Source organism: Natator depressus, chromosome 1 (genome assembly GCF_965152275.1).
Source record: "Natator depressus isolate rNatDep1 chromosome 1, rNatDep2.hap1, whole genome shotgun sequence".
Taxonomy (NCBI): Eukaryota; Metazoa; Chordata; order Testudines; family Cheloniidae; genus Natator; species Natator depressus.
Window position 1 is genome coordinate 124,432,306 of NC_134234.1, and position 27,852 is coordinate 124,460,157.

General features: G+C 41.4%; 1 protein-coding gene across 1 annotated transcript; it reads left to right on the forward strand.

The window, feature by feature from the left end:
* The first annotated feature begins 38 nt into the window (after positions 1–38).
* Positions 39–26,662, forward strand: XG (Xg glycoprotein (Xg blood group)). Its single transcript, XM_074945644.1, has 7 exons — positions 39–138; positions 16,350–16,391; positions 16,789–16,839; positions 18,510–18,575; positions 22,311–22,367; positions 24,235–24,273; positions 26,229–26,662. Exons 1-7 carry the CDS (start codon positions 78–80, stop codon positions 26,429–26,431), a joined length of 519 nt encoding a protein of 172 aa, XP_074801745.1. The 5' UTR covers positions 39–77; the 3' UTR covers positions 26,432–26,662.
* The last annotated feature ends 1,190 nt before the right edge of the window (positions 26,663–27,852 follow it).

A 27,852-nucleotide genomic window follows, 5' to 3' on the forward strand; every position in this document is an offset into this window, starting at 1 on the left:
CTGGCCAATTTAAAAAATCTCCAGAGGAAAAAGCTGTTAGTGTTTGGAGAAGCAGCAGATGAACTGTAAATAAGACCATGATGAGGCTGAGAACGACCCTTTTTTTGGGCCTGGGTTTTCTTCTGGTCCATGTTAGAGGTAAGTTATTTTATACCTGGGACTTAGTTTGAGACAGTGTTAGAAAAGCAATAAAACTTGTGTAATGTTAGCACTGCTTGGTTATTTAGTAACAATACAAAGAGTTGCTGTTTCTTTTTTATTGTACTTTTTAAAAGTATTTGTCAGATGGACCCAAAGTGTTCAGATAGGCACCTCTTGTAGTTTTATATATAACTTTTTGGACACACACAATTGCCAGAAGGTGAAAAAAAGGAGGAGCTGAGAGAAAAGGATGCATGAGTTAAAGTTATAGCTGACAACCTAAACTGGAGATCTTTCTTTTCTTCCCTCAAATTATTTAAAACTTGGGGCTTTGACTTAGAATGTTTTTAAACAGTAGGTTTAAGACGAAAACTTACAGGGAAATGTGTAATTCACAAAGAAAACATTTGCCAGATAAATACATTTGGACACATGGACATTTTTAATAGCATATTTGCTCATGGATATTTTGAGGCTTATTTTTACATTGTAAAAGCAGATGCTGTGTTTTCAAGATGGCTGCGCTTTAATGTTGCTGCTTTATTGACCTCGAGCTCTCTATTCCTAAATGTGTAGGATTCACATTACATATTCATTCCTAACATTAATACACAGCTGAAAACATTTTGCCCATCAGGGGGAGGAGGAGTCCGATGGTTATTTCTTCAATATTTGCTACATTCAGAAATAAGTTATAACAGAGCTAACAGCAATATAGAGCAACCCGCATCTGCCAGTGTGCAGCACCTTTGCAAACTTTGATTCTTGTTATGTTTTGATTAACAATAAGTGTTAATAGGTGTGTTTGAAGGGAGAAATCACTGGTTAACCAGCAGTTACCAAAAAAATAGCAAATCTTTCCAAGCCAAGTTATAATCCCTAGAAAACTTTGCAATGATAGATAGTGACACAGCCTTATCTTTAGTGACTGGAATGATGCTCTATTAAAGTGAAGGGATGTATCGGGGGGAGAACTTATCACAGCTGGGGAAGAGGAAATATCAGGGAGTAGTATTACAAAGCTAGGAATATGAACAGCCATGAGCCACAGTCTCTCTAAGATTGGCATGCAGACTTTCTTGTTCTCAAGAATTATCTTATGCTGGGAGTCGTTTATGTAATACGGGCATGTGCAAGCTAATTTCCACATGCATGAACACCCTCTGTATTGCATGGTGTATTTTCATTTATGGGGCAGGCACACAGAGCATTGAACTGGTGTGTATAGAGTGTTTTTTTTTTTAAATAAAAACTGGAAGGCATAGAGTTCTGTGGCTGGCTTCCTGCTCTAGCCCCAACTATCCCATTCTACTTAGCAGGTCTGTTTCTGGGGAAGAGAAAGAGACTGGAGAGAAACACCACACTTCCACTAGACATACAATTTAGGAGCTCGAGATCTAACATTAGTCTCATTTGCACAGTATAGAAACACCAACTTGCTTCACCTGTGCACCAAATTAGTAGCTGTACTTTGCTGTGCTTTTGGTAGCTTGTACAGAATGGTCAGGGTGCTTTCCTTTAAAAGGCACCTTAGAAAACTAAGGCTGGCTATTTTAAGTCTAGGGCAGCATCCACTGAATTTTATTATCAGCATATTTATCTTGCTGTGGTGAAAGTTCCAAGGGGCCACTCCTCAGATCCTGCCAAGCTGTGTTTGGTGAAGGACCTACAAAGGATGGCCAATGTGCTTTTATGCCCTTAACCCTGAACCTGTGGGTGGCTGCAGGACAGCTCACCCTTGGTACAGCCTCAAGGCTGATCTGAATTGCACCTGGCTGCTTGGACTCCCAAAGATTGCTGGAGCACAGCAGCCTGATGGCCATGCTCCCTGCCGCATTCCCACACAAGCTGTACAGCAGGCCTGCACAACATGCGGCCCCCGTGGTCTCACTGTGTGGCCCTTGGAGGGTGAGTAGGCAAGTGGCAGGGTGGGGCAAGCCAACGGCTGGCTGGCTGGCTGGCTGGCCGGGCGGGCAGGCGGGCAGGCGGGGTGGTGAAGAGGCCAGTGGCTGGGGGCAGGTGAGCTGGTGGCAGGGGAGGGGGGCTGAGGAGGCAAGCGGGCAGCGGGGCGTGAGGAGGGGAGCCGGGGGGGATGGAGGGATGACGAGCCGAGTGGGCAGTAGCAGCAGGAGGGAGGGGGAAGAACGGAGCCTCAGTACACTCACTGCTCCGGGAAGGAGGAAGAGAAGAGGAGGGAGCGTGGCCTTGGGGAAGGGGCTGGAATCAGGGCATATCCCCTCCAGCCCCCGCTGTAAGTGCCCCCATGACCCCAGCCCACCCCCCAACCCTCTGCCTACCTGACCCCTGCACCGACCCCTGCACTCCCTTACACCTCCCCAGCCCCCCGCATCTCCCCTCACGCCCCCCCCTTCCCTGACTCCTGCACCCCCTCACACCCAGCGGGGTGTCGCTGGGGAAGGAGGGTTTGTTTCTGTGGGACGGGCAGTGCTGGGGAGGGGTGGGGGGGCGGTTGTTTCGGCCCTCAGCTGTTTTCTTTGGAGTAATATGGCCCTCGCTGCTTTACGAGTTGTACAGGCCTGCTGTACAGTATGTCATATGGCTGGCTGGTTAGCCCAGCTTCATGGGCCTTTTCCACCACCCGCCGTGAGGCACAAGGCAGCCCGATCAGACCTGAGGATCAGGACCCAATATGGTTAAGAAACCAACACACTGGCTGACAATTTACTTATTTTTGTTGTTTGGTTGGTTTTATTTATCATTTTTAAAAGACACAGTTGATTTTTAAGAGCGCTTTACTCTCCACAGCCAACATTAATGCCGTTCTAAGAAATCACAGAAAGAAACATCATGCAAAGACAATAGATGGTCAATGAAACATACATTAAGGCAACAGCAGAACTGAAACCTGGGTAAATGAGCCTGACCTAAAAGTGAGCCAAGCTTGTTACCTGGTAAATGAGAGATTTGGAAGACTAAAGTGTGCTCACCCCTCCAGTAAAGGAGGGGGAGCACGTTGAGCCTCGTGATTGGGTGAACCCAAGGGGATGGAAGGCTGACTAAACCAATTGGAGGGGGGCTGAGAGGAGGACAGCTTTGCCTGAGGGAACGGGGGTGATCTCCTGACTGTCTCCCTGCCTGGGGGAGTTGTCTATTTTGCCCTGAAAGGCATAGGTGCCAACTTCTGCTGGCACCGGTGGGTGCTCGACCTGCCTCTGCCCCCGGCCCAGCCACGACTTCAACCTTGTTCCGCCCCCTCCTGCCGCTGCCCCTCCCCCATTCCAACCCCTTCCCCAAAGTCCCCGCCCCAACTCCACCCCCTCCCTGCCCCTCTTGGACTCCTTCCCCAAATCCCTGCCCCGGCCCCGCCTCTTCCAAGGCCAAGACCATAATAGGGTTCAAAAAAGAACTAGATAAATTCATGGAGGATCGATCCATCAATGTCTATTAGCCAGGATGGGCAGGCATGGTCTCCCTAGCCTCTGTTTGCCAGAAGCTGGGAAGGAGCGACAGGGGATGGATCACTTGTTGATTACCTGCTCTGTTCATTCCCTCTGGGGCACCTGACACTGGCCACAGTTGGAAGACAGGATTCTGGGCTAGATGGACACTTGGTCTGACCCAGTAGGGCCATTCTTATGTTCTTAAGGAGGTCCCCTACATGGTGGGGACTTTTTCCACTGTGAGTAATGCCTACTGCTACCTCAGCAAGGTTAGCAGCCTGGGCAAATGGTGCCCTCACCACCTTACCACACTCAAGCAGCTTCAGGCATGCAACACCTCAGCAAGGTAGTTGGTTCCTCCACATTATGGAGCCCACTTATGTGGAATAAACTGAATTTAGGAATCCAGGGAAATCCACCCTGGGAGTAGTGTTACTTGCAGATTCTATGGTGTTACTGATGTACCTAGTCCAAATCCATCTTCCCCTTCCTTTTATATGCTTCCTCTATATTTCCACTTTATTTAAAAGTGTACCTTCATCCATTATGGAGGTGTCAGAAGAGTATACATGTGAGCTATCAGGCTAGTTATAGGCATAAGTACTGGATCAGTGACTGTAAAAACCACATATGGAGGTAGGGTAGGGTTCCTGGCTATGGTAAGCAGTCAGGTGGAGACACCACCAGTTAGCAGCTAGGAACCTAGATGGTTGAAACCATAGGCACTGATTCCTTGTGTGCTCCAGGGCTGGAGCACCCACAGAAAAAAACAAACGTGGGTGCTGAGCACCCACTGGCAGTCACCCTATCAGTGCCCCCCCAGCAACTCCCGCCCACCTGCGGCCCCTTCGATCAGTGCCTCCCCCCTCCATTCCAGTCCCTCCCACCCACCATGGATCAGCTGTTCCAGCTTGGGGGAGGGGGTGGAACAGGGCAGGAAGAGGCAGGGGCAGGAAGAGGCAGTGTGGAGCCTTGGGGGAATGGGTGGAGTAGGTGTGAGGCTGGTGGGTGCAGGAGCACCCCCAGGCACATTAGAAAGTCGGCACCTATGGTTGAAACCCACTGCGGCCAGAGCAGAAGGACACTGGGTGAGGGTTCCTGTTAATGATTAACTGCCTGCAGGGATGACCCATAAAACCTCATTACATTAAGAAAACATTAAATTCATTCCATGGCATGAATATGCTATTCGGGGTCGGGGAGCATTTACTATTTGTTTCTCCATCTTGGCTAATTTGAAGGTCAGGAAAGTTTTGTAGTCTCAAAGTCAACAGGATCTTCAGGCATCTGATGGTAATTGCGTGAGCAAGTTGATAGTACAATATAACAGACCGCTTTGTAATCTGAGAAAATGTTACATGGTTCCACGAATAAGTAGTTTCACTGGAGTAAAGTAACAATAACAAAAAGCAAATTACACTTGTGTTTTATCAAACCCATCTCTGAGGCTCCAATTCTGGGATGGGAGGTCCTCTGTGCTATGCAGAAAACAAGTAGTCATCAGTGGGGATCTACATAGGTATGAAGGGCCCTTGTGTAATATCTAAATTTCAGTCTACAGGATTGTCTACTGAGCCGCACCAGGAAAAGCTAATACCCATCCATCCTGATGGAAACAAAACTATAACTATTTTCAAGAAAATAATAAAAATTAAAAGCAGCTAACAGACAACTCTTGCCTCTCCACACCATCGTGTCTCAAGATGGTCAGAGGGGGAGACAATTGAGATACCTTTTGTATGGACAATATTGGACTGAATTCCTCGTCCAACAATTCTTCTAACAGTTTTGGTAAAGTGAGAAGAGGCTTGCCTCTCTCTGCACTCTCGCTTAAGTCTATTACTTGGAAACTGGCAGACCAAGACTTATTTTTCAGGGGCTCCAGCCTGTGACATGATTCCGCACTAGTTTATGACAAAGCTGAATGCGGTCAGTAGAAGCCTTTCTATTGACATCATTCAGGTTTGGATCAGGTTCTGTAATAGGTAATACTTTGCTATTATTTAATTCCAGGTTAATTTGATCTTCTTTGTTAACAATGACATATTACTTCCTAATATCTTTTCTTGGGAAGTCTCAAGTTGACTGAATCTTGGGTGGGGCAGGGCGGGGGACACACTAACTTCTGATCCATATTTCTCATGAGTTGATTCCAGGCATTGAATGTGATATCTTTCTCTCTAGGGGCAGAAAAACAAAACAAAACATACCAATGAACCTGTGTTATACCAATAAAATAAAACCCAACAGGATCTTTTAAAAGGGGATGAGGTAAAATGCCATGTTTATTGTGAATACAAAAAGAGGCACAGTAAACAAGTAATCATAAACATTCTATCCCATGTACTCACACAAAATACCAAAAGAGGCAAAGCAAGTAAACAGTCATATTTACTACATCCCATTCACTCCCACACACATACACATACAAGTTCTGCAAAGTTGTTATAGTTACCAGCCTAGAGGTTGCTCATGCCAAGTTACTGGCCAGGTAACCTGGGCATGAGGGTGGAGCCGAGTCTTTGTCAGATATGCATCCGATGCTCCTGGAGTGTGGTTGCAGAACCAGACTCAAAGTCCTTAGTCTTTAGGGTCTGTTTTTATAGGAGTTTATTCCTATGCCAGTCTATGGAGATGGCTTCATCATGCTGTTGCTGAATCAATCAGCAGATGGCACATCCCTGACGGCTCCGTGCTGCCAGATGTTATCTTGGTCTTTGGTTCTCCCATCCTTGAGGCTGTTGGGTGGATTCCAGTCTGCCCTCCGGGGGTCATCCGGTTATCTCCACTTAGCTCTTTCTTCGGCCAACTGATACTGAAGCTTACGCTCAAATAAATTGGTTAGTCTCTAAGGTGCCACAAGTACTCCTTTTCTTTTTGATACTGAAGTGGTAACTCTTAGGCTAGCACTCCAAACCATTCATCTTCTATTTACACACAACATCCATTCACATGCATTCTCTAGCTTTATTTCAACATATATCTCTTCTGACTTTAACAACTCTTAGGGTCTAATGAAACTGCTTAACCCCCTTACCATATAACATATATAACAAGCAAGATAAGGAACACCAGAAGGGTGGGAGTCTCTGTGTGCTCTTCCGAGGAACAGTTGTTTTTGCAAAGTCTTATCTCTTCTGAGAACAGACTCTCTGTCCCAGGATGTGCTGAGCAGTTTGGCCTTGCAAACCGCTCACAGAGAAAGGAAAAAGGAAAGGCCTTCTAATTAACATTACTTTGGAATCTTTAAACTATATAAAATTAAAAATCATACAGAAATCCTCTGGTATAATAACACCTGCCTGGGTTCGGAGCTATGAAACTCCAGAGAGAAAAATATCCTCAGAGTAACACATTGCCACCAGCTCCTCTGATGTTAGACTGCATACATTGACTCAGCTGTCACTGCTGTCTTGACTTCTCAAACCATGTGTGTGTCAGTGGAGGTATAATGCCAAAGAAGGAAAACAGTAAAATGCTTGCAAACAATAAAATAGTCAAAGTGAAGGCTAGGGGGTAGGCATTAGTGACTATGTGCACTCTAAGGGCAGTATTTCTTTATGCGTCACCCTCAAGCCAGCAGGAAGGGGTGAGGCAGGGCCTGAGTTAATGACTGTTACCATTGTTGTTGAACTTAACATCATCAGAGCCCAGTGTACTCCAGCTCCACCATCTCAGAGAGCTGCCCTATCTAGACAGTCAGGGATTCCCCCCTGGAGGGGAAACCCCAAGGTGTGTGAAGCTGGCAAAGCCGATTCTAAACCTTCTCAGGGTGCCCTTATGTCTGGGTTGGGAAGAAAGAAGTTTAGAATCAGGTCTCTGTCCCATTTGTGCCATGCTAGGTAAAATGTAGAGAAAGATGTGCACAATTTGTTTTAACATTAATCGGGACTCAAGACATCATGCAGAAAGCATACATCCAGGGTAAGTGAAGAGTCTGTGGTTGAATTTCTTTCAGTATTTTTGCTACCTCCACTTCCTTTTTGGTTGGTGGGTGTTGCCCCAGGCCCAAACAGTTAGCTAGTATTCAAGGCCTTGCCAGACTGTTTCTGATAGGAGGAGAAATTGATGATAGAGTCAAGTATTTCATTGGTAAATAATCTTGTTTATTTACAAAAAATGTACACGAAGTCCTCTTTCTCTGAACACAATAGGAACAAACAGGAGGCAGTTTCCTTGTTCAGAAATCCAGGCCTGCTTCTCAGCCAGTCCTGTGCTTCAAAGACCTCTGTCTCTGTGTCTTGTCCAGGCCATGCTACAGTGCTTCTCAGGCTTTTTGCTGGATTTCTGGTCCTGTCCACATTGGACGCGCACACACAGTTCCACCAATCAGTGCCTTAGCCTGTGTATTTGCAGTCAGTCCCAGGGAAACCCCTCTTATTTTCCCTGAGTTAGTTCTTGTTCATGTCATCCCATGTGGTGCTGGACTGATGGCTTGAATTGTTTCAGGTGTCTTACTCTATAAAAGTGTTTTAATTGCTTCGTCCATTTAGCACGAATGAAAGATGGCTAGCACACCCATCAGATTCAGCCAGGTGTGTAACTGCCCATTGATCAAAGACACACTTGCTGGCGGCCACTAGGACCCTCCAGCACAACAGTAGCATTGTTTTATAGAGCCCATTTTCTCAGGCCTGGTCTACACCTTATGTTGACCTAGCTATACTGGTCAGGGATATGAAATATTCACACCCCTGCGAGACCTAGTTAAGCCAACCTAAAGCCTAGTATAGATGCTGCTAGGTTGACCGAAGAATGCTTCCATCAACTTAACTGCTGCCTCTCGAGGGGGTGGCTTCACTTTACTACTACAATGGGGAAAAAAATCCTTCATTGCTATAGTAAGTGTCTACACTACAGCAGTGCGGCTGCAGCTGTAGTGTTGGTAGTGTAGATGTAGCTTCAGTGGCATGAAATAGAGAAGACATAAGCCTTGATCCTCTGCTGTTCTGCTCCTTGTGTAGTAATTTACTCCAGCAGAGAGTGAGGACTAGTCTACACTGAAAATGTACATCAGCATAGCTCCAGCTCTCTGGGGTATGAAAAATCCAGGCACCTGAGCAACATAGCTAGGCTGATCTAACCACCAGCGTAGACAGTGCTAGGTTGACGGAAGAATCCTTTTATTGACCTAGCTACAACCTGGCAGGAAGGTGGATTACCTACAGTGATGAGAGAACCCCTCCCGAGCCAGCTGTGCTGCTGTAGCATTTTAAATGTAGACATAGCCTGAGGGTAAAATGCCACCGTGGTGCATTCTGATTTGGTAGCGTTATATGCCCACTTTGGACAGATAGAAATGACTACACCCAGATAGGCTATTCCTTACCTTTATGACATCAAAAGGCCAGAACTGAAGTTGCACCATAGAACTTTATCCAGAGAATATAAAGAAAAGCTCTCGCTTTGTACACTGTTTAAAAAAGCTATCGCTGAAATTGTACTTACTTCCTGCTGGATCAAAATGATCTCTTTTGCAACAGTGCTGAACTTACTTGAAGTTGTGGTATAAGTCTGGCTTGGCATTAGCTGAAGAGCTATATTACTCAAATCCATCCTACCTATCCCACAGCCAAAAATAATGTATATATTTTTCTGTAGATTTCTTTGGTGCATAGGCTATATTTAAAACATGTTAGTTCTTGTCTCACTCTTCTGTTTTCTTCAGACACAGATAGGATAAGTCATATTTGCTCAAAGACCAGAGCTGCTTCAGTAGTAATATACCAATATGGTTATCTGGCATATCCAGTTGTTTAGTGATTCTTTCAAGGCAAACTGTGGTAGCAACCCCTACTAACAATTACTATTTCTTCACACCCTCATTAAAAGCAGATGCCATAAAAATACTTGTTGATGGTAGTTTCTTATCTTAAGGCTTGATCCAAAGCATACCACACAGACACAGGAGATGGCTGTTATCTCGCCTGTCCTATTAGGCTCCCTTACTTGGTAGTTTTCAGTTATTTTTTTATTGTAAGTAATTTTTTCCATCCAAAACACTAGCAAAAGTACAGTAGTTCAAACTGATGCATTTTAATTGGTGTATCGGTGCTCTGCTCTCGACGGCAAAGAACCGATCTTAATTGATGTTTCCAAGGCACGCGAATTTTACAGTGCTACGTGAATGAATTTTGATAATTCGCCTTATTGGGGGGAAGCACAACACAATTTAGTTAGAATAGCCTCACCAGGAAATATAAACCATAGTAGCTTTACAACAAAAAAATCACATTGACATTCTTCTCAAACTGTCCACTCTAGGCCTCCAATCCAGCAATCACTTATGTACATGCATAACTTCACTTATATGAGTAGTGTTATTTAAGTGAATAGAATAACTCACTTGAATAAAATTATGCAGTATATAAGTTTTTGCTTGATCAAGACCTATTTTCTTCAAGGTATAACTATTTCTAGAAGTTGGTTTCAGAGGTAAAGCATTTTTAAAGAGTCCTTATCTGTCTTTTGAAAGAAGCAGCTTAACCAGTATTTTTCTTCATATTTTAGTCTGTCTCCATCCTCATCACAAGTCACTCAGTACTCTTTCTTCCTGGATCTTTGCCAGTTTCATAGCATTTTATGTTTGTATGACTAATAGCTTCACAGGCAGGAACAAAATAGTCCATCCACATGATATGCTCAGGAAATCCTTTTTTAAATATTTGCTAGTTCTGCTGCTTTTCCCTTGGGAGGAATAATAAGATTTTCTCCCCCTCATACAGACTATCAATTGCCTTTTTCTGCTTATCTGTAAAATCTTAACCCAGTCTGGGCGTGAGTAAGTGGTCTCAAGTTTCAGAGTAGCAGCCATGTTAGTCTGTATCTGCAAAAAGAACAGGAGGACTTGTGGCACGTTAGAGACTAGCAAATTTATTTGAGCATAAGCTTTCGTGAGCTACAGCTCACTTCATTGGATGCATGCAGTGGAAAAAACAGTGGGGAGATTTTATATACACAGAGAACATGAAACAATGGGTGTTACCGTACACACTTTAACAAGAGTGATCAGGTAAGGTGAGCTATTACCAGCAGGAGAGCCGGGGCGGGGGGGGGGGAGGGAAGGGAACCTTTTGTAGTGATAATCAAGGTGGGCCATTTCCAGCAGTTGACAAGAACGTGTGAGGAATGGTGGGGGTGGGGGTGGGGGGAATAAACATGGGGAAATAGTTTTACTTTGTGTAATGACACATCCACTCCCAGTCTTTATTCAAGCGTAAATTAATTGTATCCAGTTTACAAGTTAATTCCAATTCAGCAGTCTGTCATTGGAGTCTGTTTTTGAAGTTTTTTTGTTGAAGAATTGCCACTTTTAGGTCAGCTTGGGAGCTGCGATCAGCTGAATCTGTGGACACAGCAGGTAAACAAACCGGCCTGGCGCGCCAGGGGGCTTACCCTAGTGGGCTGCGTGCCAAAGATTGCTGATCCCTGACCTAGAGGATCACAGAATTATAAGTAATAGCCTACATGGATTTGTCAAGAACAAATCATGCCAAGCCAACCTAATTTCCTTCTTTGACAGGGTTACTAGCCTAGAGAATAGGGGAGAAGAAGTAGACATGATACATCTTGATTTTTATATGGCTTTTGACACAGTCCCACATGACATTCTCATAAACAAACTAGGGAAATGTGGTCTAGATGAAATTACTACGAAGTGATTGCAAAACTGGTAAACAGACCATGCTCAGTAGTAATCAATAGTTTGTTGCCAAACTGAGGACGGGGGTATCCTGTGGCTTCCCACAGGGTAAAGTTAGTTCTGGGTTTGGTACTATTCAATATTTTCATTAATGACTCAGATAATGGAATAGAGAGTATGCTTTTAAAACTTGCAGATGGAACCAGGCTGGGAAGGGTTGAAGTACTTTGCAGGACTGGATTAGAATTCAAAATGACCTTGACAAATTAGAGAATTGGTCTCAATTCAGCAGGATAAAATGAAATAAAGACACGTGTCAAATATTTCACTTAGGAAGGAAAAATCAAATGCACAACTGCAAAATGCAGAATAATTGGCTAGTTGTTAGTACTGCTGAAAAGAATCTAGGGATTCTAGTGGATCACAAATTGAACATGAGTCAATAATGTAATGCAGTTGTGAAAAAAGGCTAATATCATGATGGGTATATTAACAGGAGTGTTATATGTAAGACATGGGAGGTAATTGTCCTGCTCTACTTGGCACTGGTGCGGCCTCACCAAGAGTACTCTTTCAGAGTAGCAGCAGTGTTAGTCTGTATTCGCAAAAAAAGAAAAGGAGTACTTTTGGCACCTTAGAGACTAACCAATTTATTTGAGCATAAGCTTTCCACTTTATGCATCCAATGAAGTGAGCTGTAGCTCATGAAAGCTTATGCTCAAATAAATTGGTTAGTCTCTAAGGTTCCACTAGTACTCCTTTTCTTTTCAAGAGTACTGTCTCTCTTTAGGAAAGATGTGGACAAATTGGAGAGTATCCAGAGAAGAGCATTAAAAATGATAAAAGGTTTAGAAAGGTTAAAAAAACTGGCTATGTTTAGTCTTCAGAAAAGAAGATGTGGGGAAGGGAGAGAATAACCTGATAACAGTCTTCAAATCTGTTAAGGGCTGTTTTAAAGAGGACAGTGATCAGTTGTTCTCCAGGTCCACTGGAGGTAGGACAAGAAGTAATGGGCTCAATCTGCAGCAAGGGAGATTTAGGTTCAATATTAGGAAAAACTTTCTAACTATAGCTCTGGAATAGGCTTGCAAGGGATATTATGAAATCCCCATCATTGGAAGTTTTTAAGAACAGGTTTCACAAACACCTGTCAGGGATGGTCTAGGTTTACTTGGTCCTGCCTGAGTACAGGGGGCTCAACTTGATGACTTGTCAAGGTTCCTTACAGCCCCACATTTCTATGAAATTATGATGACTCTGATCTTTATCCAAGCAGCCAACTGTCCCATTAAAGTTGGTGGATCTTTTGGACACAAGGTAAATTAAATTGGGCAACTAAATTAAACAATTTGGTAAAAATATTGTTCTCTACACATGGCTAGATTTGCAAATAATGGATATGAGCAAATCATTTTGTGGTCACCTGACTTAGGTACACAAATCCCTACTGTGCTTGAACTTCAAGTTCTTTGTGCATGAACAACCATAACTAGTGCATACACATTGGTGGATTTGCATATCTAAAGTGGATGCCATCTGAATATTTTGGTCTAATTTATTTTCATTATATGACTCTTAGTCAGTGGTTGAGTTTGTTTAAGTCAGTCTGAGTCTTTGGAACAGTTCTATCTGCAAGTCTGAACAAGGATCACTGTGAGAATGTAGTTAAATAGGTGCAATGTCAAAGCCAGAGGAAACGGTCAGTAGAGACTTTCACAACAAAAATATGTATGGAAGCTTGTAAGAAAAATCACAGCAATTTCTAGGACAGAGCAACCATACTAAGCACAAATCTATAGCATTAGGCTTCCATAACTGAAGCAAGTGGGGTGAGTGGAGCTGTCTGGATATTACTGAAGGTAGAATTTGGCCCTAATTTCCCAATTGTCTACCTAGAAGATTAATATCTGCAAGTATAAAATGTAATTTTTATTAAACTTGAACTTAAAACTACTAGTATATTGTCAATTTGCTTTATAAAAGTAAATCCTATTTTAATTTTGAGTGCATGCCTAGCAATCTGACCTGAAAGGATGTGTTTTATTTGCTAAGGCTACAGGGGCAGACTAAAGCTAGTGATTTAGGCCCAATCTACATTTTCGAGTTTTGCCAGCAAAGCTATATCAGTTAGGAATGTGAAAAAATTGTATGCCCGACCAACATATCTGTGCTGGCAAAAGTCTTAGAATAGACGCAGCTATACTAGGAAAGAGGCCTTTTGTTGAATAGTTTATTTTGTTCAGGAAACTGGTAATAACCATACCAGCAAAAGAACTCTGGCAGAAAGGGGAACTGAGCCAGGGTCTCCCACGTTCCGTATACGTGCTCTAATCACTGGGATAAAAGTTTATAAGGTATGGATCACCTCCTCCCGGCCAGGTTTTGAATGGTGCCCTATCCAGTAGGTGCCCTGTGAACACACCTACCAGACTGGGTTTTGCACACAAGTTAGGTGTTCATCCACCTGTCTTCCCCCGTCCATGGGTCAGTCATGGGACTTAGGCAGGAGATAGGCATCCGGATGCCTAGATTGTGGTTTCTGAGCAAATGCTTGGAGGCAGAAACCTGGGCACCTAAGGAACTTTTACCCTGAAAACTTAGGCACTGAGTGAGTTTGTGAGGTGACCTAGAGCAAATTATTTCTCTCCCTGTGCCTCAATTTCTCCATCTGTAAAATGGGGATAACGATACTCCCTTAGTAAAGCATTTGGCAGGAGTTGTGTGGACTGCAGTAGAGCCTAAAATTGGGATTTAGGCACCTAAATACCTTTGTGGGTTGAGGTTTTTGAGCATCTCTCAGAGACCATAAAAACTAGGGGTCAAAACAGAAGGTTTATACGGGCAAAACCCTAAGGACAATCCATCTTAGGTTTATGTTTTGCTGCTACTGCTGTTAAAGTTTACAATAAAGAAAAACTCCAGGAAGGGGATGTTTGGACCAGATCCAGTTTCTATATCGTGTGTGAGGAGCAAGAGGAGGAAAATGCTACCAGTTTACACTATGCTTAAGTGTGTGTGTGTGTATGTGTTTGTATGGGGTAACCCCTGCTTTTATTATGGATAGTAAAACAAACAGATTCCCCATACTCTCACACCTACTCCTTGCCATCATAAACTTTCATGGTAATTGCAGACTAAGGGGAATATTTTTGTGTGAGACCTTTGTTAAAATATTGGCAGCCCATGACTGAAAAATCTTAGGTCTTATTGCTTAGGACTAGAAACCTAAGAACCCACTGATTTCAGTCGGGGTTAGATCAGTCCCTAAGGCAGGGGAGGTAATAGTTGGATGGTGTGTAATGTTCTAAAATATCCAGCCAATTAAATAAGTGAAAATATTACTCAAGCTATGTTAACTGGATGGTCTGGTTTTGTGACCTACTTTCCCCTTCGTAGTATAGGTTTTCAGAAACAACACACTGTTGGACAAGGGTAGTCGTGTTTTATAGCTCATTCTTTGGAATTCCAACCATATATTATCATTCCTGTCAGAGTGTGTAGCTATGTAATTAAGTCCTTGAAACATGCACTTCAATTAAAGTATAATATAAGAATAAAAATGTTTTAAACTTGTATGCGTGATCCCTCTCATTTGAGGATCTCAGTATTTTACCAACATTTATTAAGCCTTCTAAGAGCTTTGTGAGTTACAGAAGTGTCACTCTCCTATTATAGGAGGCAGTGTTGCCTATTCCTGGCTCTGCCATTGGTTTGTGGGGTGACCTTGGGCAAATTATTTCCCTCCCTGTGCCTCAATTTCTCCATCTGTAAAATGGGGATAATGATACTCCCTTAGTAAAGCATTTGGGCACCTACTGATGAAAAGTGCTATATAAGATCCAGGCATTATTATCCCCTTTATACAGACTGATAAACAGACAAAAATCAAGTGACTTGCCCGAGGTCACACACACAAAGTCAGTGGCAGAGCTGGGAATAAAAGCCATAATTTTGACTCCCAGAAACTTTTTTTTTCACTTTGTGCCAGCTGTTCTTGTGTTCGGTCTACACAGATATTAAGGAGTGAATGAAGACAAACAGTGCTACATTCTGCATGAAAGTCAATGGCTGCTTATTTCATAAAGAGGTGATCTACAAAAGCTTTTCAGTTAAAGCAAAAAACGCCAACCACAACAAGACAAAGGAAATCCCAAATCACTAACAGATCAGTAGACTCAGTTACAAGCTGTTAGGATACAATATTTTAAATTTTTCCCAGCTTTATTTTCCTGCCAAGTCCTCATGTCAGGATGGTGTTTTTTCTCTTGTAACAATTAATGACATCACTAAGACCTAAAACAGAGCAGGAAGATGTTGTTTTTCTTTCAGATGTTTCAGGGTGCAGTGGAGAGCAAATGGGTGTAGATAACAAACACACTTTGACAGTTGTAAATGCTGCCATATGTCAGAGGAAGAAGTTAAACTGTGCAGATTTAATTTACAAGTGATTTCAAGGCAGGTGTGTCAGTAAAACTTTTAACCAGATCTGTAAACTTAAGCTGTTAAAACACTAATGAATTTATTAAAACCACTTTTTCTGGCTGTGGTATAACATGCCACTGGTGACACTGATTCACCCAGAGTTGTTGGCAGGGGCTATCAAACCTGGGACCTCTGATCCTCTACTCCAGGAGCAAAAAGACACATCTCATTTAACCAAGCTTGTAGCAGACTCATCAATCATTAGCTGGCCTAGCCACCACTCGGGGGAGACAGAGTGCCACTCTGAGAAAACAGTTTGAAAGAACAGTACTGTGCAAAATCTTGTTTCTGTTTCTTTGGATACACTGTGGACTTCTGGCTGCTGTACTTGCCTTCCATAACGAGCAAAACAGGCTCTTCAAAGGGATTTGACATATTGATTGAATCTGGGGTGGTATTATGGGCCAATCCTTCCTGTTCTATTGGAGTGAGTATCCCCTTTGAATTCAATGGGCTAATTTGTGTGATCACACAAAGGCCCCCCTGGCAGAGTGGAGCTCATGAATAGCTTCCTCTGGCATGTACCCCTTTACTGGACTTTCCACCACCAGGTGCCTGCATCCTATGCCCTGCCAGCAGAGCTCTGGTGGTGAATCACACACATAAAAGTTAACACAACACTAACTGAAATAGGTATAAAATGTTTCTACACGCACACATTAATGTGTCGTTTCTTTTGGTAGGTCAAGGTGATTTTGATTTATCTGATGCTCTTGATCATCCAGGTAAGTAAAATTGCCAAAAAAAAAAGCGGGGGGGGGGGGGGGGGTTGGGTTGCCCTATTGAGTTTAATATTATTGCTACATCTTTAATACATTTTCCATTTTATGAAAACTGGACCACAACATAAATTAGTTCAATTTAAAGGACATGCATAAAAGTCAATGGGAAATGCCGGATTTAGCACTTTTGATGATCAGGCTTTTTAAAAAAACTTGCTTAAGTTCAGGTTCTATTTTAAAAGAATTTTGGCCATAAGACCTTGGCACTTAATTTGTGGTCTAAGGGATGCTTAAGTTTTCTTTATCTAGAATATTTATCAAGATTTACAGATGCCTCCCTTTGATGTATTGAAAAGTGTTTCAGTTTGTATTGATTTTATGGTCTCACTGTGTCTCATAGGGGAAACAATTACTAAGAAGCCTCCACCGGCTACTAAAAGGCCAGTGTTTGGTGAGTAATAAATTTAAATTGGGAAATGGTTCATGACAATGATCTCAGATTTGTAGTTTCTGCAAGATTCATTGTGATGTGTGCCAAGTGCAGGATCTGAGATCAAGGTTGTGCTATAACTGTCTAAGTATCAAGTATAGGTTAAAAATAAGTATTAAAGGAAATCTCTTGGACATTTACCACATAATAAGAGTTCCTTAATGGGTATAATATAGCTCTAGACAGTGACTGGCCAACACTGAAGTTGTATTGCCTTATAATTGGTAATCTCTTACCTGCCCTGGAGTCCCCAAGGAACATACAAATAGACAACTGTAGCTTTTGTTTGCCTTACAAAACATTTGTGCAGGGGAAAAGGCAAGTCCACAACAAATGACTTCTAAAAAATATTATTAGTATTGGAGACTAAAGTCTCATATGCATGGGACTTTTTAAAATTTGATGGACCCCCTCTTCTGGCATTCACTTGTTAGCGTGACTTTTAATAGTGCTACAACAGGCTATGCCAATGAAGAGAAATGAGCTGTCAATGGTAAAGGAGGACTAGAAAGGTTTAAAGCCATAAACCCTGGAGGAGATTGGATGTGACAAACTAATTTTAAAAGGGCAAACCATTTTTCTCATTCTCTCCGTTTCAAAATACTTTTTATTTGATTATGATATTCCATATGCTACACTGAAAGAAAATTTAAGTTCTAAAATGAAGCATTCAGGAATCGGGAAATGGATAAGGTTGCCATGCAATCTTAATTTAGCTCCCTTCTGACCATGCATTATGGTAGAGTCTTTCACAACACAATCAGTTTCCCCCCCCCACAGGAATCCTATCTCATTCAGTGCATAAGTTGGACATTGTTCTATGTATGTGGCAGCTGTTAAATATTTGTATCATCACAATGCAGTGCATGGCTTCATGTTTTATACATTGCACAGTGTCCCAGCCCCCACATTGCATGAGGCCAAAAGTCCTTTCTTACCTCTGTCTCTTACACCATACACGGAACAAATAATATAGCTCATGGAGCAGGACCCCTCATAAAAATCTAAATAGATCTATTCTCCCACTTTCCCTGCTTCATTACACTATGTCTATAGTGAATGGGGTGGGGTTCCTCAAGATTAAGGAGCCCCTTCCTTATGTACCTCTACGTATTATTCAGAAGGAGTCACTGTCCTTTTAGAGCTCCGCCTCATTGCATACTCCCTCTCAAAGACCATATTTCACGCAGACCTGCACACTCTAAATGAAATTCCACTCAACCTTTTTGTCCATGTGTAACTGCAATAGAAGTTGAGAGATTGTCTACTGAATGGAAAATTCCACTCAACTCGCATGCACACATGTGCATCACCAATGGAATGTTGCCAGATCATTAGTCTATTGTATAACAAAAACCAATGCATATGCATGCAGCATGTTTTAAAATCTTTATAACTTGTCCAAAGCAAAACTGATTTTCACCAGATCCCAGAAAGGCATACGAGCTACTTGGGGACTCTGTCCTCTGATTAAAGGTTCCCCCACTCCCGCACTATATTCCTACTCAAAGTAGCTGGACAGTTTTTGCTCAAACATTCTAAAAACGTGCTTCTGGGCTGGGAACAAACGTGTCCAGTGTTTGCCCAAAAGGTAAAGGTTATTAAAATATTGACATCTTTATTGCTAATAGATGATCATCTAAAACCTCACCCACGTCCTCCTCACGAGCCGCAGCCGGGAAGCTACAGCCATGATGGTGGTAAGAATATTTTTGTGCATTAAAAATAATTGAGGCTGCAACTGGTTAATTTTGGTTTGCATTTTTTGTTGGACATTGTGCTATGATAATGAACATATTTATTTTTATTAGATGCTTATGGGATCAATATGTTTACTTCTGATTTTTTAAATTTATTTTTCAACATATAAAATGTAGCTTGTGTATCTATTATAAATATGCTGGTCTGGACACCACATTGCACTGAGTTTTTTATTTACAGCACGGATTCAACCTCTTCGTTGTTTTATAAAGAATTTGGTGTAGGGCCCCGAATTTACAGCTCATAAATTCTGGATAAAGACAAAATTTTATAAGAATCTTCACGTAAATTTGCGAATTACTCTGAGTGAAAATCAATTTAAAATGAACTATTTAAAACGTGTCCCAGGATGTCTCACCTTTTTGTTCCTAATTAAAACACCACAGCTTTAAAAAAAATGAGCTTTCCCCTTATTCATCGTCACTGTTACTTTCTCCGTCGTCCTGCTTGATGAGCAATATTCTGAAGATTGAATGGCTACTCTGGAATCTAAACTTTTATTTTAAAAGATAAATGCTTTGCGCCTTCGTGGCTGTGAAGAAAACTTTGGAACTGTAAACTGAAATGCAGCTCACCTCTATATCCCAACTGCCTTGAAATTTTGCTAGCAAGGCATTGGAGAATGATGTGGGCAATAATCCTTCTTTCCATGTAATGCGGTGGAGCTAAACGTCTAAAAATACTGAGTCACCTTCTGTGAGATGCTAAAGCACTTGCAGATGACCTGGGCCAACGTATTTCCACTTGTCTTAAACAATCGCTTTACATTTCCTATTTAAAAGTAACATTTCACTCCTTCCCCAAAGTGCCTTCTGTTTACTCTCTTCTTTGTCTTCTTTTAGATAAAGACCTTTATTTAAGAGATGCCCCTGGTGGTGGTACTCTCTAAAAGTTTTGTAGTATGTTAGAATACTTTTTATTAGGCTTTCACATTTCAGAAAATAATTCCCCCAGCATCATATTTCAGATGGTTAGACTACTAGAAATTGGAGACTGAAAACACTATTAAACCCTGGGTGAAATGATCAGAAGTACCTGAAGTCCCATTTTCTAGAGTGATACAGGTGTTTGGACTCCTAAGCACCTAATTGCTTTTGAAAACAGGATTTAGGATTGTAAATCACAGGCACATTTTAAAATATCAGCCCTTACCTTTACATATTTATAAATATGTGCCCATTTAGCCATCTCTTAGCCAAACTCTTATTCTTTTCTCATAAATCAATCTCTTCATTCCTCCCGTTACATCTGTAACTGTATTCAGTTTGTTTACATCTTCCTAGAAGTCAGAAGCCTGGAGCTGTGTGCAGGTAATCCAGCTGTGGTCTCATGGGTCTCAGTTCAGCAAGCTACTTAAGGATATTTGTAACGTCAAGCATAAGAGTAGTCCCAAATGAATGGGGACTAGTCACATACTTCTAATTATACACGTGCTTAAACACCTTGTTGAATCGGGGCTATACGGAGGGATTATTACTTCCCAGTTCTGTTATACCAGGGATCAGCAACCTTTGGAACGTGGCCCGTCAGTGAAATCCGCTGGCGGGTCGGGATGGTTTGTTTACCTGCCGTGTCCGCAGGTTCGGCCAATCGCAGCTCCCACTGGCCATGGTTCGCTGTTCCACGCCAATGGGGGCTGCGGGAAGTGGTGTGGGCCGAGGGATGTGCTGGCCGCCGCTTCCCGCAGCCCCCATTGGCCTGGAACAGCAAACTGCGATCGGCCGAACCTGTGGACGCTGCAGGTAAACAAACCGTCCCGGCCTGCCAGCAGATTTCCCTGACAGGCCACATGCCAAAGGTTGACGATCCTTGTGTTATACTATGCCTTTGCATTTGCAGGCCAAAATTGCAATGGCTTGTTTGACTATCATATCACACACATTTCAAAATCAGGCATAATATACTATCCTCTCTCATCCCTACATCTTGCAGCATTTCCAGGTTTCTCACTTCCATTTGATACCTGTTTCCTCAGATGTTAGTCTATATTTTTCAAAATTGAAACTTATTTTGTCCCGTCCTCCACATATTTACTTTATTTAATCTTTTTAGGCCATTTTTTATTATTATTTTTTGCTCATAGTGGTGTTTGCAGCTCCTTCAAATTATTATTATTTATGGTTAATTTTATTAATGTGTTGCCTTAATATCTCTTTTAGATAAATAAAATACCTAATTCAATTCACTACAGTTTATTATTTTTCTTTACTTTTGGTTTCTTCAGCCAATTTTCCATCCACATTTTGGTCTCTGGTTCCTGCATGATACCCATAATATCCCACAATCCTTCCCTGATGTCAGTATCTGATGTGTTCATAATGGTGGAACTGGCTTAAGAAACGCAAAATATTTTTCTCAAAAATTGTCGTGGGTTTTTTTTTTCTTCTTATTTTCACTGAAGATGGAAATTTTTTGACGAACATTTTGTAGTCAGTAGAAATTCTCTGGTGCCAAGAAAATCAGGGTCAGGATGTTTGGCCCTGCTTGCAACGGTTTTACCTACCGAGGAGGACGTTTTCTGAATCTATTGGAAGAAAAATCAGCAATGGACTATAAAAAAATCCCAAAGTTTTACACTTCTTGTTTACTTTTTTATGCACTTTTGAAATTTTGGCCTTCCTTCTGCCAAAGTCAGATTCAGGACTCACATAATTTGTCAGACCACTCTGTTTATTAGCAAAGCGCTTTGCCAATGTACCCATGTGATTGTGAGCCTCCTGCAGATGCTCAAGCTAACTTATTTATACAGATAAGCCAAAGCCAATTTAACACAGGAGACAAAAGGAAGCAGAAACTGACAAATATACATACATATCTTATTTGCATACTAACGTTTACCAATCTCCTAGCTCAGGAGGCGCTCTAAGTTAATTAGTTTGAGGACCCATTGTCTCACACTCCTTAATGTTTCTCTTCCTGACAACTATATTTCAACAAACCCTTCAAGTAGCATTTCTTTAATGAATTATAATTTCAATATAATTCATTCTACTTTCACTCTTCCTTCTAACAAATTTATTATCAATAAAGGACCACCCAAAACCTCATCCATATCCACCTGCTCACCCGCAACCAGGAAGGTATAGCAATTCTGTTAAGAATATTTTCTCCTAAGAATGTTAGAACCAAAAATTATTTCGGTCAGATTTTTATTTTGTTTGCTGGATGCACTCGGATGGTGCATTTATTTATTAACCACTGTAGGGAACTTTGGTTTGCTATGTGCTTGTTTGTTTGTTCCTTTTTGATCAACATTCCAGGTCCACTTTTTGAAAAAGGTTACTGGGTCTTTGTGTCTATCCAACAAAGTATATCTAGCCTGAACAATTTACAAGATATTGGACCCTAAAATCATGTTGATAATCATCTTGTTTTCCCTTCCACTCCTGTCGACAAATTTAGCTGCACCTATCCTGGGAATGGATAGGAACCAAAAATTTTCTATTGACATGACTGGAATTCTAGCCTTCAAATAGATTCTAATGGTTGACCTTGAGGTGAAAGACAGAAAGTGGGCTGTATTCCCAAAAGGCCTGTCTCCACTTAAGGCTCCTGGGGGAATAATCCTCTCCTAGGACACCAAGAATAAACAGGTCATGGTAGTGTAAGGGAGGGGGAAAAGATGAAATTCCAGATAAATTTGAATAACGAATAACACTTTAATCTTACAGACCGCTTCAGTGACTTAGATCTCAATGATGGGAAACCTCTACCCCCAAGGCCTGCAGGTACTGTATGCCAATTCTGTTGAATATTTCACAACCTCTGACATATAGTCATATCACACAGCTGCCTGTTTTTGCTTTAGACTTGCATCTAGCTGGTATAGGGCCAGATTCTCCTCCTCTTACACATATTGAGCAATCTCTTGCTCCACAAACAGTGCTAAAAGATGTCGAGTGGTCAGTCCTCAAGAGAGAAATCACTTTAAGCACATGCTTAAGCAGGGTGGATTTTATTTAAATCACTAGTCAGGAAGACTCAATTTAATCGTGGTTTTCTACATAAAAGTGCATTCTTGTTGGTTGTTATAACAATACATATTCTTCACAACTCAGAGATAAATGTAGGTTTCATTTTTAGAAGGTACACACTATACATTTTTAAACAGTGATTTATTTTGAAAGCTTTTCAGGTTAGTTTTACAGCTATATCAGAAAATGAATGATTGGTTATTTAATTTACCAAAGGCAATTGAAGCAAATATTTATGAAGTCATTGGGAGGTGAACTATCTCCAATTCAACAGGTTAATCATTAATATTTAGAGAATATTCTTGCCATGCTGTATTAAGAGGAGAACATCACCAGACAGACATTTAAATTGTTTTATTTAACTAAAACAACAATGTTAAGTATTCTGGATTTTTTTCTTCAACAGCAAACATATAATATTTTAACAAAACAAGCATATGTCCCTTGCGTCTCACATTTATCTCCAGACTTCTTCTCCTTGTCCAGATCTATTCCACCCCCAACAATCTTCTATTCATTGAACTTTTTGAAACTTTGCATTTTTAGAGAGCGGTAAGGGATTGACTCTGTGTACACAAATTTGCAGAGGGACAATAGAGTTGAGGTCTGTTATTTTTCACCTCTCTATATTATTTATTTATTTAAAAACATTTTTGCTGTTGAGAAGCATGTTACCTCTGGAGACACAAATCCACAGTTTGAGGACTGCAAAACTAAGCATCTCTGATGGTATCTTCTAGACTGAGCACTGAGTCCCATTGGGTAGATAGAAAGATTAACCTAAATAATCTATACAGAAGCCTGTGGAACCCCATAAGATTGGGTCCTTAACTATTGGAACTCATTTACAAAACTTTTCTTAAACATTACATGAATATATTGTCTCATACTATAGAATTAGAATTTATAATCCCTATTCCATAATGAGATACCTTTGCGCTATAATGTATCTTAATTAAAACGATCTTTTCCTTAAAAAGCATTTTATAAAAAATCTGATTTAAATAAAAAAAAATCCGATTTTTTTGATTTAAAAAAAAAAAACATTGATTTGTATCCACCCTGTGCTTAAGTGCTTTGCTGGGTTGGACAAGGTCTTCTGCACCTTGCAGGATTGGGCACATAGTCTGGTTGAATTCAGTGGGACTATTTACAGATTAAGGGGCTATTCAGAGAGTGTAAAGGTGGAAGCATTGGGCCTATAGTGAGTTAGCCAATGGCTCCCCGGGTGGGGTTGTCTGCCAGTGGAGAATAGCCAGAGTGTTGCAGTGCTCTGGCTACTCCCCTGTCTCACACCCCACGCTGGCAGCTGTCTTTTATTTGAAATTTACAACATTTTTTATGAAGTTGGGTAAGCAGTTTCAGCCCCATTTTATTGGGTGAGGGGTGATTAGTATTATCATTCTGAGGAAATTAAGACAGTGACACGATGTGCCTCCAAAAAGTTAAGGTCCAAATCAGGATTAGAACCCCCATTTCCTTACTCCCACTCCCCAGTTCTAACCAAACACCATTTTGCAGGCTGCCTCTGCATGGAATTTGTTGTTGTTTTGCTGTGTGTTAGCTGTGAGTTTTCTCCAAAAGGTTTCTTCCAACAATGAAGTTATTTCCTCTTTTCCAGGAGAAAAGGAGAGTAATGTCAATCATGGTGGAAACACTGGTCAGTAAATACATATATACATATTATCTTATGGTATATTTAGGACAGTTGTAACAACGCTGGTTCTGGTGGGACCCAACTGAGAGTGCCAATTCAGGACAAATTGCTTAAAGCAGGGCAGTTACAGTCCAAGGCTGGGGTTTCTGTGCACACCAAGGCAAACCAAACCAGCCAAACTGTGAAAACTTCGGTTTTACTCCACTGGCTAACCGTAAGTCACACAAGCAATTCCCTTAGACACTCCAGTTTCCCAGTATCACCACCAGTGCCATTCGTTATGGGGACAAATGGTTATGAAAACCAATACCCCAGTAAAAGAAAAAAGGTTATCCCGATCCCAAAGGACCAAGCCCCAGAACCAGGCCAATATACAAAGCAGATCTTACCCAAAAATCATGCTGTTGCCAATCCGTTAGAATCTAAAATCTAAAGGTTTATTCATAAAAGGAAAAAGATATAGATGAGAGCTAGAATTGATTAAATGGAATCAATTACATACAGTAATGGTAAAGTTCTTGGTTCAGGCTTGTAGCAGTGATGGAATAAACTGCAGGTTCAAATCAAGTCTCTGGAGTACATCCACAGCTGGGATGAGTCATTCAGTCCTTTGTTCAAAGCTTCAGTTTGTAGCAAAGTCCCTTCAGAGCAGTGGTTCCCAAACTTTAACAATCCGCAAACCCCTTTCACTAAATTGTGAAATCTCGTGAACCCCCTCCTAAAAATGAATATTTCCAGGGATTTAAGTTTAAATTTCCTCCACACTCCGCACTCCATGGGGCTCCTGCTGCTGGACCCCGTTGACCGCCCCAGTCAGCTGAGCTCCACTGAGCTCGGGATGCAGGTCCTGCTGATCGCCAGGGCTTGGGCTGCCAGCCCAAACTGTCCGGCCCTCCTCTCCCTAGGGCTCGGGCTGCCAGCCCCGCGTAGAGCGCTGGGGTTCGGGCTGCCAGCTCCTCTGCTCACAGGGGCAGGGCTCGGGCTGCCAGCCCCAACTGCCCTGCCCCGCTCTCCGTGGGGCTTGGGCTGTCTGTCCTGCAACTGGGTCCCACCTGCTATCTCCAATGCCCAGGGTCCTCTGACTGCCATTAGTGAAATTTTTCTGGCGAACCCCCTGTAACGTTCTACGAACCCCCAGGGTTTCGCAAACCCCAGTTTGGGAATCATTGCTCCAGAGGTATGAAGCAGGATTGAAGACTAGATGGAGATGAGTCATCAGCCTTTTATAGTCTTTTCGAGGAGTAAGAACACCTCTTTGTTCTTACTGTGGAAAATTACAATACAGCGAAATGGAGTTTAGAGTCACATGGGCAAGTTCCTGCATACTTTGCTGAGTCACAAGGTGTATCTGCCTTCTCTCAATGGGTCAACTGTATAGCTGATGGTCCTTAATGGGCCATCAAGCAGGCTAGGCAGAGTTGACACCAACTTGTCTGGGGTGTCACCCGGAAGCATAGCATAAGTTTGAAATACAGACAATATAGAGCCAATATTCATAACTTCAACTACAAAAATTATACACATATACAGATAGCATAATCATAACCAGCAAACCACAACCTTGTCTTAGACATGTCATTTGACCCCCTTTATACAAGATTTGGTGCTGCTACAGGACCTTGGTTGCAACAATGATCTATATGTTCCCAGTTCATGTCAATAACCTCACAACAGTCTTAGCTGAACCAAAAGAGTTTTAAAAAATATATAAAACATATGTGTAGATAAGTCACTATTTTCTTGTCTGTAGTAATAATATGGTTTCTGGTCCTTATATTTTTTTAAAAAAATGTTTTATTTCATTCTGCAAATGAAATTCAAAAGTTGTACGAACCCTTTCTCATGTCAAACTGTGTTTGCAACGATTTGCTATTATGGGTCTGTGTCCACTTTATGTACTGTAAAATAAGGATGCTCTTTTGTTGCTTCTGAAGAAAATATTTTTTTTCTGTCAATAGATTCTGGAGTAGTTGCTGGAGTTACGTCACCTGTGATTTCTGTGCTTGTGCTGTTAGTTGTTGGAACAGTTGCTGGTTACACAGCTTACAAGAAGAAGCAACTCTGTTTTAAAGCTAATGGTAAGATTTACACTAGCTTTTTTGTTCTCTTTTTGGAACAGTGGCAGATCTTGATTGAAACAGCACTCTCTTATTTCTTGTAATATAAATTAAAACCATCTTGTACATTCTTATAGGTCTTGCAAATATTTAAGTGGAGTAAAATGAATTCTTTAAACCAGGTGCACTATATTTTATTATCCAAACTCAAAGACTGAAACAGATATATATCAGTCTTTGAGTTTGCAATACCTATAATGTTTCAAGTAGTAATTGCAACTTCATGGTTCATCTTTATTTTTTGTATTGCAGTTGCGCAATCAATATGCTATGTGCTTCCCAGAGTGGAAGACACTGTCTCTGCCCTGAAGAGTGTAGGGTCTTGAATATGAACTTATATTTAAAATATTTTTATTCCCAGACACAAACTTAATGAAATTGAAACTAAGGTTGAAAATTCATGCATGTGATGGTCAGTCAGTCAGATGCTGCCTGATAAGAACTGCAAATATAATAATGAATTAAATATTTAGGTGGGATATTCAAAAGTGCTCACAGCTGTCCTAACTTGGCTTCCATTGAAGTCAATGGGAGTTTTACTACTGACTTCCGTGAGGGCAGATTTTGCTTTTGAAAAAATCCCAATCTTAGCGTTGTTAACAGTTAGCATGCATACTCTTTTCAGATATTTGAAGTAAACCACTGAAATGATCAAATTCCTAGGTCCCGGTGTCAGATAGTGTGATGGTGGGTGGGAGTGGAAGTTGCACTGGTACAAGGCAGCTGCAACTTTTCCTGCAGCAAGGCGGGGGGTGGGGCTATATAGTAGGGCATGGCCGACCCCAAAGAGGGGCATGATTATAGCATCAGTGCATCCCCTGAGCAGCCTCTGCCATCAAAGATCCGATAGAGCCCACAGCAGGAGCAGTTAGAGAGGACAAAGGTGATCTGTCCTTCCATAGGGGCAGGGAGGAGCTATAGTAAAGGATAGAGATGCATCGATCTGAATAAGCATCCATATCAGAATTTTTAAATTTTCTTTACAATCTTCCATTTTAGGTGGGACAACTGTGTAAGCTGGCAAAAGAGGAACTGCCCAGTGATTACGAATATTTTCTGCACAACACTGGACTGCTTATTGTTAAGATGTACTTAAGTAATATATGAATGGATAATATAGTACAATCTGATGCATATTATACATGTGAATGTATATTTTGGTTCAAATGATAACTCTGTGATAATTCCTCAGTTATGTGCTATAATATTTTGCTAAGGTTAAAGGTTTGTGTCTGAGCATTGGGATCACAGAATATTCAGTGTTTTTTCTAGGCCTATTTTTTTTTTTTTTTTATAAATAGGTTAATACTTTAGGTGATGAGAAAAAACGAACTTCTGTGTTATATTGGTGTTCTCTTGTACATTTGTATTTTTTGTAAAGTTTGAGGCAAATACTTGAAGTTTGGAAAAAAGTTTGTAAAGATTTTACATTATTTTATACTTGATATCTGAATTCTGCTGAATA